General features: G+C 34.2%; 1 protein-coding gene across 1 annotated transcript in view; it reads right to left on the reverse strand.

Annotated features, from left to right (window-relative positions):
* ZnT49B (solute carrier family 30 member 9) overlaps positions 1-14,164 on the reverse strand; it is a 244,361-nt gene that overhangs the window by 45,840 nt on the left and 184,357 nt on the right. The window contains exon 14 of the mRNA XM_090395926.1: positions 11,466-11,537. Coding sequence (XP_090252052.1) covers positions 11,466-11,537 — 72 coding nt within the window. The remainder of the gene's footprint in view (positions 1-11,465; positions 11,538-14,164) is intronic.

The following is a 14,164-nucleotide window of genomic DNA, read 5'->3' on the forward strand; positions in this document are numbered from 1 at the left end:
TATTTTGTGTTGAATACTATGGCTACTCCTTCTTTGCCTTGATTGTCATTGCCCGAATATAATATTTTGCATTTATTGCTCAAAAAGATCTCACCAGTTTTTGTATTTTTTGTTTCAGTCACCCCTATTATGTTGATCTGGTACTTATCTAATTCCTCAGCTAGCTCCATTTCTTTGCCATTCAGGCTTCTTATGTTGATAGTACCGATCTTCAATTCTGGTGATATTGAGTTGGGGTGTTTTAGGATTTGTTCCAGTAGCTGACTTTCGCTGTTCGCCCTGGTTCCCTGGCGAAAACAACGGGGGCCCTTGTTTACTGGGCGACACCCCAGCTGGAATGAAATTTTGTCATGTTGTACCATCATTTTTTTTTTATTTTGGCTTAACCAATAAGAATATAATTTGTTGGCTAAATCCCAAATTGCCAGCCCATCCTCGTTCATTCAGTATCCAGGTAGATACCCAATAGGGTGCACCACGAGAAGGTGAGGATTGGACATTAGGTCAGAAGCCCTGGTCGGTTCTCCGTATTCCTTTAAAGGCTATGTGAAGGTCTCCCTCCTCTCAGTTATATAGCTTTGACCCTTAAGCACCCCATACTGGATTTATTTAAAAGTATAACATCATCTGCATAAAGTAAAGAGCTGAAATTAACATCAATTTTGTTTATTTCGATTAATATCAAATTTAATGCCAATTTCCTTCATAATGTAATCCATATGGATTAGCTGTGTTCTCCTACCAGAATCTTGGCTGACTAGCTATCAGTCATGCTTGGTGCATGTTGAGCACAGTTAAGCCTATGATGGATTTCCATGGTGGTCTGACAACCTACAACATGGCCAAAAACTCTGATGGAACTGATATAGATGGCAGTGCCAATATTTCAGTGAAGTCTAGATGACAATACCCAGGATGTCTCAGTATCATGCCTCCACATGAACTCCCCAGGAAACATGGTGCCGTAATGAGTCATGGCAAAGTTGATACTGAGCAGAGAGTTGGTAGAATGCTATAAAATGCATCTCCCAAGACGATGGCCAGCATGGGAGATTAAGCAACAACCCCTCCATTATAATGCCAAGAAGAATAAAGAAAGGCCATAATGTCCATGTCCAAACATTGGATGTGACTAAATGTCCCCAAATATATTACTACTCTGATCAAAACTTTTATGGAGGCCAGAACATGATGCAGTGGGGAAGCTTTCCCAAATAATAAGCAATACTGGAATAACCCAAAGAATTCATAAATATAACAGTAATCAATGCAATCCTCTTTTCTTCTATATAGGAACATTTAATTGTCAAACACTTAAAAAAGAGGAAGACCTTACCATCTTACAGCAAGAACTAAAACATTAAATGGGACATCATAGGTTTAAGTGAAATTCGCAGGCAGGATGAACATTTAATAAAACTAAAAAATGGAGACTATTTATACTATTAATGGAAAAACTAAAGGACAATATGGAGTTGGATTTCTAATTAGGAAAACAATTTGACACCTCATAGAAGAATTTAATTATACAGATGAAAGAATAACAGAAATCACACTTAAACACCAAACTTAAAATCAGGATCATCCCACCTCATCTATATGCTCCCACCTCATCCCACACTGATGAAGAGATAGAAGCATTTTATGACTCACTGCAGCACACACACACTAGACAAAAGAAATAACAATCAAAACTTTACTATAGTAATGGGTGATTTTAATGCCAAAGTAGGTCATCCCATTCACCAAATAGCCACAATAGGACCATACGTATAGGGTACAAAGCCTCAACTCAGGAATGGCTCTTACAGAATTCTCTATCTTTGTGTACATGAAGCAAGCTTTACATTATGAATACATTTTTTAAGAAAGCCCTCAAAAGAAAATGGACACGGAGAAGTCCAAATAGAGAAATAAAAAATAAAATAGATTATATACTGTGTAATAATAAAGAAATAGTTCAAGATACCTGAGTACTAAATCAAGTTAAAACAGGAAGTGATCACCGACTGGTGAGATCCAAAATTAAAATAAATCCCAAACCGGAAAGAATAAAATGACTAAACAACAAAAAATCAAGAAGTTTTGATTTAAAACCTATTGAAAAACAAGAAGAAGGATTATGAAGAAAAACTCAATAAAAAACTAGACTTAGAATATATTTGAAGAAGACAGAAATAAAATAAGCAAAAACCTAATGGAAGTAATAATCTCAGCAGCCAACAAATTCAAAAGCAACAAGCAACAAAAAGACCATAAACTTTCAGAGGAAACCTTACAACTACTAAAAAAGAGACGAAATATGAAACAAGACAAAAACTTAACTTCTAAAATAGAATATGCAGAATTATGGAAACAATAAGGAAAAATATGAGAAATGAAATAAGATCTTATAACACTACAAAAATAAAAGAAACAATTGAAAACAAAAATGTGAAAATACTAAGAAACCATTTATCAGTTGGCAAAAGTCAAATAACCGCAATAAAAGATAAGAATGGAACTACAATAAGGAACCAAGAACAAATCCTAAGCAGGCTAGAAGAATTTTATAAAGAGCTCTATAGTGATCTTTCAATAGATAAATCAAATACAAATAACTCTTCTCCATCGCATATGGAATTCATCCCCACATTCACTTCAGATGAAATAAAACAAGCATTAAAACAAATGAAAAATGGAAAATGTCCTGGTGAAGACATAATTCACATAAAATAAATTAAATGGGGAGGAAACAACATAATTCATCATGTCACAAACTTACTAAATCAATGCCTAGAAGAGGGGAAGATACCAGAAAACTGGAAAAATGCAACTCTGATAATGTTATTTAAAAAAAAGGTGACAAAGAAGAAAAAGAAGTAAAGAACTATAGACCAATTATTATTCTCTCTAATCTGTACAAAATTCTCACAAAAGTAATAACAAACAGGTTAGCCCCCTCTTCTAGACTCAAATCAACCAGTAAAACAAGCAGGATTCCATAGAGGCTTTAACATAATTGATCATATTCATGCAGTAAAACAAATAATAGAAAAAGCAGAAGAAAACCAATTGCCCCTCTATTTAGCCTTTATTGATTATGATAAAGCATTTGATTCCATCAAAACTAATGCAATAATCAAAGCACTCCAGAATCAGAAAGTTCCTGGAGAATATATGGACCTCCTCCAGGAAATATACCACACTACAACAGCAACAATCCAACTTCACATGAGTAGCAATAAAATATCAATTGAAAAAGGTGTCCGACAAGAAGAATGTCACCCAAAATCTTTACAGCAGTCTTCCAAGAAATATTTAACAATATAAACTGGACAATATAAACCTTGGTATAAAAATTAATAACAGAAACTTGACACACCTAAGATATGCAGATGATATCATAATTTTTGCAAACACTCCAGAGGACCTTAATATAATGATAGAAGAGCTATATCATGAAAGCAGAAAAGTTGGTCTAAAAAGAAACAGAGGAAAAAACTAAAATCATGTTTAATCATTTTGTAACACCAAAAAAACATAATAATAAGAAACAATTTCTTGGAAAGAGTCTCTTCACATACATACTTAGGTCATCTAATTGATCTAAACTGTGGACTCCAAAAGGAAATAAATAGGACAGTTCAACTTGCCTGGAGTGTTCAGAAAATTGAAAAGCATTTTTCAAAACAATGATGTCTCACACTGTTTAAAAAGGAAGAAATTAATTAACCAGTGTATACTTCCCGTCATCAGATGTGGTTGTGAAACTTGGTCCCTAACAAAAAGCACTGGCAAATAAACTAGCAACAACTCAAATAAAAATAAAAAGGTTGATGCTAGGCATTACATTAAAAGATAAGAAGCGAAACACCTCGATAAGAAGTCAGACCAATATCACTGACATAATTCTTCACCATATGCGACTACATTAGAAATGGGCCAGACATCTATCCAGAAGTTGAGTGATGGACCATCATACTAACGAACTGAATTCCAAAAGAAGGGAAACGAGGCTGAGGACATCCTAAAAGAAGGTCATCATCATCATCATCATCATCAAATTCCTGACATTTACCCTCAAGGGGTGTACAGGATATGATAGTACTACATGAAAAATTTACATCATTACTAACTTCCTACCTACACTTTTTTGACAAATCAATCTGTTACTTGTCAAAGCTACAACATTGTCAGATCTTATATTTATACATATCTAAGGTACTTTTTACCGTATCCATCCACCTACATCTTGGTCTTCCTCTGGGTCTTTTTCCTGCCAACCTGGCAGAGAACACTTGTTTGGCTAATCTTTCCTCGCCCATTCTGTTTAAGTGACCATACCACCTGAGATTAGCTCTGCTAACGCATTCCTGGTTGCTGACAATGTCAAGTTCTTTCCTAATATCCTCATTTTTAATGATATTGCCATTGATGCCATCTGTTCACGCCACTAATCTTTCTCAGGACTCTCATATCTACGGTCTCTAGTCTTTAGTCAAGTGTTTTACTTCTAACCCAGCTCTCAGATCCATAAGTTAAAATTGGCTTGAAAACTGTCTTGCATATAGCTAATTTAGTGTTTTGACTAATTTCTCTCTTATTCCATATAAATTTATTCAGTTGACTTACTACCATACCAACTTTGTTGATTCTGTTGTCTATTTCCATATTTAATTTATCATCTTCACTAAAAATCGTGACTAAGTAGTTGAAATGTTTTACTTGTTCAGTAGGTTCTCCACTCACAATGCAGTTGATATTTTCAATGTTTCTGCCTATTTTCATTGTCTTTGTCTTGTTATTGCTGACCTTCATACCATATCTATTATAACAATTATTCAATTCAGTCAGGAAATTTTGCAGACTTCTAGTGGATTTATTAAGAAGTATAACATCATCTGCATAAAGCAAAGAAGTGACATTAACATCTCCAATTTTGATATCAGGTTTAATACCACTTTCCTTCATAATGGATAACAGAGGGGATAATGTACATCCTTGTCTGACACCAGATTTAACATTAAATCATCTTCCTGTACTTCCTTCAATTCTAACTGCTAACTTACAACTAAAATAAAGACTAAGTATTGCTTGTTATAATGCTCCATACAACTGCAGCATTTTGAATAGCTTCTCTCTTGGCACCTTGTCATATGCCTTTTCCAGATCTACAAAACTTAAATACAGATCTTTGTTATATTCCTCGTTATATATCTTTTCCCCCTGTTATATAGCTTGTTGTTATATCTTTGTTATATAAGTGATCTATGATAATTTGATAGTCAATACTCAAGTATACAGAAGAGTACATGACTCTGTGGATGGATTCCTTTGTGTACATGAAATATTCTTGTGTGAATTTTACTCTTAAAAGAGCATCTGAAAAGAAATCATCTAATCCAACCAAGCAGAATGTTAATCTTGTAAAGTTGGATCTTTCTGTCTATACAATCAAATGCAATGTGTATGAGAATGATGATGAATGTGACAACAGAGGATTTAATGGGTTGCTGCTAAAAACATCTTGCACTAAATGGTTGAAGAAAAAGATGTGATAAGTGGTAAGATAGTAGCACCTGAATGTTGGTTAAAAGACAGATGGCTATTCTTAATTAGATAAAACAAGTACTCTCTGTTAGCTTTTGTTCTTTCTAAAAGTTTGCAAGTAAAGGATGTACGAGAGATGGATCTGTAGCTCCTTGAAAGGTTGTCAGATTTGTTTACATTATGAACTGGATGAGAGCCTGTTTTCAATCATGTGGAGGATTCATTCACACAAACTTTTATTACAAATACTGAGCAGTTCATGTCTGGGTGATTTTCTGTGGTTCATCATACAAGTGTAAATACCATCAAGTCTGGTATTTGTAGGGAGGAGACAGCATTTGGGTAGTGATTTCTATCTCATGAGAGGTTATTATTCAGACTTTCATGAGATTTCCTGATTTTCCATACTTAGATGTGTTACTGTCAAAGGTACCAAAATTATTTGCTTTAACATCTTATCAGTGTGATGACTTCATTGCTGTCCTTGAAAGTGTTATACAAATAAAAATTAGTTGGAAGTAGTTTACTGTCTTCTCTTTTTTTTTTTTTTTTTGAGGTGGCCAAATCTCAATTTGTTTGAATGGTATCTCCAGGAGAGTATAACAATCCATCAATTTACTTCTATTATTATTACTAGTATTAGTATTACCAGTATTACTGACACCCCTCAAGAGGATTCATCACAGGAGGGCACTCTATACCATCCCACACAACCAGCTATCTACTGTCTCTTACTAGTATTTTTTGCTTGTTAATTTCATGTGTTCTCTGGCTGATCCACTCGAATGCAGAATGAAAAACTCAAGTTTTGGGAAAGAAAAAAATACTATCTCCATATGATATTATTGGTAAACTTACCTTTAACTGAAAGAGCCCATACAAGATTCCACTTTTCAAGACGAGAACTGAACTTAGATCTTCTACAACTGTTAGTTCTTCCAACTGTACTATGGAAGTGCATTTTGATGTAATCAGAAAGGAGTTTGATTTCTGCTTGGCTACTGGGATTATTATGCAAATTCAGGTCAGAAAAAAAGTTCATTCATACTTTAAATCCTGGGTTAAAATTTATTAACTACTGGTAGTCTTGAATGTAGTCCTTCAGAATCATCTTATTCCAGCCAAGCAAAAATCAAACTCCTTTCTGATTACATCAAAATGCACTTCCATAGTGCATTTTGATGTAATCATTTTGATATCCTTATAGCACAGGATTGTGGGGAGAGGGGTTAACTGAAAAGAAGGAATCTGTTGAAGGAACATGTTTTGTGAACAGCTGGAGATTGTAATCTTTGGAGAAAAGTGAGGGAGGCTGTAAAATGGAACAAAGAAGAAGAAGAAAGAGAATTTGGTTCAGATGTCAGAATTAACTTCTGGCAATGACTAAATGCATGGTCAGGAGATTAAATAAGGTAGGTGTAAAATGGATGACTGAAGTGTGCAATCTGAAAGAAAAAGGCATTGTGGAGACAGCACAAGATGAGTGGAGATAATCAGAGATTTGGCTGGAATAAGGTGATTCTGGAAGAACTACATTCAAGACTACCAGCAGTTAATAAACTTAAACCCAGGATTAAAGTATGAATGAACTTTTTTTCTGACCTGAATCTGTACTATACGAGACGTACAAAGAGAAAGCAAGGAAAGTGACTCTCTTGGTAAGGGTAGAAATGCAGTATGAGCAGCAGTTAGCAAATGATGCTAAAAAATCCTAGGGCGTTTTTTTTTTTTTTTTTTTGATATATGGCCAGTAGAAAGAAGAATGATTATGGGAAGATGATGTTGGTCAGTGATAATGGGAGAATGATAAACACTGAAGAGAATATAGTAGAAGTGTTAAACGACCAGTTCGTTAAAGTATTCCATCCTTGTGATTGTAACATAATGCAGAACTAGACAGCAGTGGGAATGGGGTAGGAACCACTAATAATAAGTGAGCAGGAGGTATATAAGGAATTGAGTAAACTTGATGTCAACAAAGCCATGGGATTTGATAGTATATCACCGTATGTCAGGGAATGTTCCAGTGAGTTAATAACAGCTTTAGCACACATTTTTAACATGAGTCTTAGATTAGTCCAGTTCCCAAGGAATTTAAGTATGGCAAAAGTGTTCCAATTCATAAAGGGGGGGTGATAAGACTAAGGTTTCAAATTATAGGCAATCTGCTTGTCTGGATTTGTAGTCAAGGTGTTGGAGAAGCTAGTGAGGACAAGGATTCAGAACTGGGTGGACAGCAGTAGAATTCTCTTTAATGGATGGCATGGGTTTGCTAAAGGAAGATTGTGTTTTAACAATCTACTTATTATAACAAGATGACAAATACATTGGATAAAAGGGGATACATATACAGTAGAATATTTAGATTTTGCAAAGGCTTTCGATACATTACCATATAGTTAAATTGGAACAGTAGTTAAATTGATGGGTTTGGATATTAGATTAGTGCATTGGATTGGAGACTGGCTGTCTGATAGGTATCAACAAGTTGTGTATGGAGAGTGATATTCCAGAAGAGGTAAGTCACTAATGGTGTGTCCCAGAGGTCTATTTTGGGGCAATAGTTGTTTAATTTTTTAGGTGAATCACATTGGAAAGGGCTTAAATGGCAAAATACAGCTGTTCGTAGATGATGCAAAATCGGGGAGAGTTATGAGAAGTAGAGCAGACATTGTCAACAGGACCTAAATAGACTGCCTGAATGAGCAAGTGTGTGGGGATATCATTTTAATGTTGCAAAGTGTAAGGATTTAAAATTTGGGAAGCAAAGATGGAATGCAGAATACAGGATTGATGTGGATATTTTGGAGGAGGTGGAGAAGATAAAGGATTTGGGGGATTGTGGTGGATAGAGACTTGAAATTTCATGGACATTTTGCTAAAATTGTGACAATGCAGCAGATTATGGGAATGATGCAGAGAACACTGACATGTAGAAGTAAGCATGTTTTGATTCCACTGTACAAGTCTTTGGTCAGGACACATGGATTACACTGCACAGATTTGGTTGCCAGGTTTTCAAAGGATGATGAGATGTTGGAGAGGGTCCAGAAATGATTGACTAAGTTGGTTGCTGGTCGCTGGAATGTGAAATATGAGGACAGTTGAGAGAATGCCAATTAGAGAGCCTAGTGGATAGAAGGAGGAGAGGAGACATAAGATGATAAGGGGTAATTACCAGATTAGAATGCATGAGATTTTTCATAGAATAACTGGAGACAGAGAGAGAACAAGAGATCAGCTGTATAAGGTGGGTGTGAGCAAGAGGGAAGGGGGTGAGAAGAAGATTTTTTACATGGACAGTGGTGGGTGGTTGGAATGCATTAGAGAGCATGGTGAGTGCAGGGAATGTAAATGCATTTAAGGCAAGGTATGACGAGTTGTGAGAGTGGGACCTCCCACGATGAGTCTCTTGACTCCATAGAGGTCCACTGCTGCTGATGATAATAATAATGTCTTAAGATGGACAGTAAATGATTGTTGACTATTGGCTGCTTGCATTTTTAATACTGGAAGAAAGTGAAGGAATGCTGGTGGCCAGTTCAGTAGAACAATGTGCATGAAAATACCTACAGAAGAGGCATAGGCAGAAACAGAATGTCTATAAGAGAGTGACTGGAGTGAAATCTGTGTCAGATTGCCCTCTTCTGGATAGCAAGAATCAAGAATTCTTAAGGAGGTTTTCTGTACACAACTACAAATGTGTGAGCAGTATTCCAAGATTGGATGAATTTGGAATTTATACAGTTTATTAGCATTTGTACAGGCCAGAAGTAGCCATGGAGAAGCTATGGCCGAGCTGTGTTTGTTTTTCCATCAAATTATATCAGTGAAAGCTAGATCCATGCATTACCATAGTCTATGTAGGTGATGCATGGGTCCAAGGAAAATAGTTCAGGAAAAGGACGATGCATAATTTTTCTACTTGAATTTAGGGATGTATTACTTCTAATATTGCATTAGCTCTATGGCCTGGTCAGCTAAGTAGTCAGTGTATCTGCTCTCCAACCAATAGGAATAGGTTGAGGGTTGGGTTTGAATCCAGCCATGGACATGGATGTATCAAATTATACTGGATGAGAAACTACATTCCTGTTAAATCTTTATGTCTGAAAATGAGCAAACTGAATTTTGCATGTGAAATATCTTCGCATGCAAAATGTGAATTGCTCGTGTTATATAATGTACAACACACTTCCTTTAAGGCAAGAATAATGCCATGCATTGTGTGGGTGGGTGGGGAAGGTGGGGGGGGGTCACTGCCTAGACCAGTTGTGATCTTAATTGATATATCATCAGTGAAAGCTAGATCCATGCATTACTATAGTCTATGTAGGTGATGCATGGGTCCAAGGAATATAGTTCAGGAAAAGGATGATGCATAATTTTTCTATTTGAATAGGGATGTATTACTTCTAACATTGTATTAGCTCTATGGTGTGGTCAGCTGAGCAGTCAGTGTATCTGCTCTCCAACCAATAATAATAGGTTGAGGGTTGGGTTTGAATCCAGCTGTGGACATGGACGTATGAGAATTATAGTAGATTTGGAGGAGAAATGGGTAAGAAAATGTCAAGGATACTTATCTGATATTTTGGTGGATATATGGATTATTTATGTCAAGTCACTGCTAACAGCAAATAATTCCTACTAGCTTGATCAGTGGAAATGGAGAAGAGAAGCCAGTTTGTGCTGAGACAATAAAAGCATTCAAAGCAAATAATCTCTATCTCCCTCATCCCCTTAGTATTTTGTATGGCAAAACATTCCCTTAGTATTTTGGACTCCAAAACATCAAACTTTGAAGATAGAAAAATCAAAGATGTCACAGGTCACTATCAGAATTTGCAAAGCAATAAATGCAGCAATGTGTGGCAAGAACATTTTGAACCAGAGCAGAGCAAACAAATATGCTTGGCATTCTCTGATACGAGATGTCAGATTTGCTGAATGCACATATCTAGCAAGTCATGAAGATTACTGTGTGCTCAATCCAATTTCCACAAAAGCTATGATTAAGGGAGATTTGAAGCTGGCTTTCTTGAAGTTCCCTGAAAATTGTCTTTGGGAGTCTGTCCTAGAATGAACTGCTTAAGGTAGTAATTAAAATAAAATAATTACTTTCAATACCATCAAGCAGTTTCCAAGCAATAAATGTAGTGTAAGGATGAAGACATGAATGAAAAGTTAAGAGCCCTGAATTTGTTTCATAACAGTTTGAGAGAGAGAGAGAGAGATCAAATTTTACAGTGGACATTGAATTTTTAGGAAATTAACAATAGCTTAAGAAAATCATCATCAAATTCCTGATATGTACCCTCAGAGGTTGTACAGGATATCATGATAGTACTACATGAAAAAGTTATATCATTACTAACTTTCAATTTACAATTTTTTCCAAATTAATCTGTTATCTGTCAAGACTCCAACATTATCAGACCTTATATTTCTGTCTTCTAAGGTACTTTTTACTGTATCAGTCCACCTATATATCCCAGTCTTCCTCTGGATTTTTTTTTTTTAACCCGCTAACATGGCAAAGAACACTTGTTTTGCTAATCTTTCCTCTTTCATTCTAAATCTAATATCCATAATGGAAACGACACTTTTAAATGTCAAAAGCCTTACTTTATTAATGTAAATTAACACATAAATTAATTTTTATTCACTGATCTAACATGAAAAATTTCTGGAAATAAAAGTGTTAGATATCATGCTGTGCAGTATAATGAAAAAAAAAATGGAATGATAATAAATATGCGATTCTGTTATTACATAATCAAAATGAAGAATGGAGGATGTCCAAACATCTAATCTATTTGTTTAGTTACAAGATTCCGTGTGCAAACTAAAAAAAAAAAAAAAAATCATTAACTGAAACTTCTTAATTATGCAGTTTATAATGAAAATAATAATAATAAAAAAAAACTTACCGTATTCTTTCACATTCATTCCACTCCGCTTTGCTCCTTTCTTTATCTCATTGAAGGCCACTAATAGTGTTCCTGTTTAAAACAAATATAGATGAGTGAAATTAAAATCCAAGTATGTATTGCCATTTTTTTTAAATTACATTAAGTACTTAAAATTGTATACGAAGCTAGCATACACTACTTTTTTCAAATATCCTGGGCACTTTTTTTTTTTTAAATTCCAAAACTGCTTCAATATAGGCATTTAAGTTGTCATCTTTGTAAAAAATTAAAGATGAAAACTTAAACTTATTTGAAGTAAATTTATTAGATGTAAAATTTTCGCCTAAGTATCAAAGGCATCTTCGGTACATTAACAATGGAACACAAAATAAAATACAATAAAAGAATGAATTTCAAAACTGCCACTACAGCATAGGGAACACAACAGAAAATCAGTAAATTCTTAATTTAAATCAGTCATATAAGTTAAAATAAAAATCAGTCAATATAATAAGATCATAATGAGGAATTTACATAAGACTGATGCAATAATATTACCTATAAAGGAGTTAACTAAAGGCCTCACAGATCTTGTATAACTACTCTACAAGGAATCTACTTTTATGTAAAAGTTTAGCTTTCTTCCACAGAACCCTATGTTTAGTTGAGATGGCATGTTCTGTTAGGCCAGACTACATGGGTTCAAGATACTGGATATGTGATTTATGTTCCTCATCTAAAGACAAGCTTTCTCCATTAGCTTTCCAGGTATCCACCAGATCCCTTGCTCCTGTAGTTTGTCTTAGTTTGGGCAGTCTAGCAGATCTGCAGTTATCTATCATGAGGAACATAAATCATATATCCAGTATCTTAAACCTGAGCACTTTGGTCTCAAAGAACATGCCATACTATTAAATATAGGATTCTTTGGAAGAAAACTAAACTTTTACATAAAAGCAGATTCCTTGTAGAATAGTTATAAAGAAAAGCTGTGAGGCCTTTCTACACTAACCGAACTTACAGATGTGATGGCCTTTGGTTATCCCTTTTATGGGAAATATTATTGTATCAATCTTATGTAAATTCCTGATTATCTTATTATATTAATTTAGTTTTTATTTTTATTTTATTTAATTATTATTATTTTTTATATTAGGAATTTACTGATTGTCTGCTGTCTTAATCACAGTGTAGTGGTGCTTTTAAAATTGATACTTTTATTGCACTTTATTTTGTGTTCCACTGTTAATGTACTGAAGATGCTTTTGATACTGATCAAAAATTTTACATCTAATAAATTTTCTTCACATAAGTTTCAGTTTTTGTCTTTAATTTTTTGCAAACTAATTTCGAAACTAAGCCCCAAATTAGCATACTTGTTAATTTTTACAGGTTCACGCACTGCAGTCACAGCTTTTTTCCCCAAACACACACACACTGCTGCATTGCACAAGTGAATGTTACATTAACACTATTTGTAATTATTTATATTCTTCTGTAACACATTAATGATTACCTTAATCATTTATAGTACATTGTCTAGAGATATAACTTTAAAAGAGAACATAGAGAAGAAGAAATACTGAATAACACACCATTAATCATAATAGTTGTTATATTTTTACTGACACTTAAATTATTCTGCTACATTTATTTCTAAATATGTAGAAAGATCAACAATTGCATTGCTAATGTGACAAAAATAAAAGAAGAAATAGAAGGTTTACTGTACACCAACTACTTACATAACATGAAAATATACACTCTGATAAATGTTGAACATAATAATTAATTCAATATCTTCCAATAGAGGCTTTGGTGTTAAAGTAATATTCAATTCATTATTTCTACTAAAATGGTATATCTGGTATATATGCCACATAGTGACGAAGGTTCGTGTACACTTCTACAGGAGGATGAAATATAAAAGTAAACTGATATTACATTGACTTGGTTTTGCAACAAGCAAGCTAATGGAATCAGTAATACAGAATATTTAAAACAGCATAACAGGAATGTCTAAGATCTGCTTGCATTGAGTTTTTTGATGAAAGTCAACCAAACCTGATGTAAAATCACACTTTTTGTTACACTGATTAGTTTCTTCCCCCCACATTTTGGATGATTCTTGGAATACTCTGAGAAAAATTGTAATCAATGCAGGCCATTTATGAATGCTGCCATAGTACTTGATTTTTTCTGTTATCATTTATGTGCCTCTAAGTCCTGATTTATGCTTCTTCCCCACTCTACATCCTTGATATTCTACCATATGGCAATTTGCACATAAACAATTTATGTATATTCTAGTTCTTTGAATGGTGAATGAAAAAGGTGGTTTTTAGAAGATGAAAGAGACTTGAGATCTCTTTACCAGTGAGAAAGCCATTTTTATACCTTATTTAATGCAATCTCTTTGGGATAATGTCTACGATGGATCATATACAAAGAGATGATACTGCTCCTCTATATTCCTTTTTTTTTCTGTTCATCTGTTTGTCTAGGGTACTCTTTCAGGATGTTCTCTGTCATATATTTATTTTATTGTTTTATATATATATATATATATATATTGTTTTTTAAAAAAATACTATTATAACTATTTTCTGGAATGATAAGACTGAGGTGTTTCAGTTCTTGGCTTTTTTTTCCCCTTTGTACTGCTGAAAATATTAAAATATGCTCTGGTTTTTATGATACCAGTTTTTTGTGAGGGT

This window comes from Typopeltis vanoorti, chromosome 7 (genome assembly GCF_054136105.1).
Source record: "Typopeltis vanoorti isolate ZY-2024b chromosome 7, IOZ_Tvanoo_1.0, whole genome shotgun sequence".
Taxonomy (NCBI): Eukaryota; Metazoa; Arthropoda; class Arachnida; order Uropygi; family Thelyphonidae; genus Typopeltis; species Typopeltis vanoorti.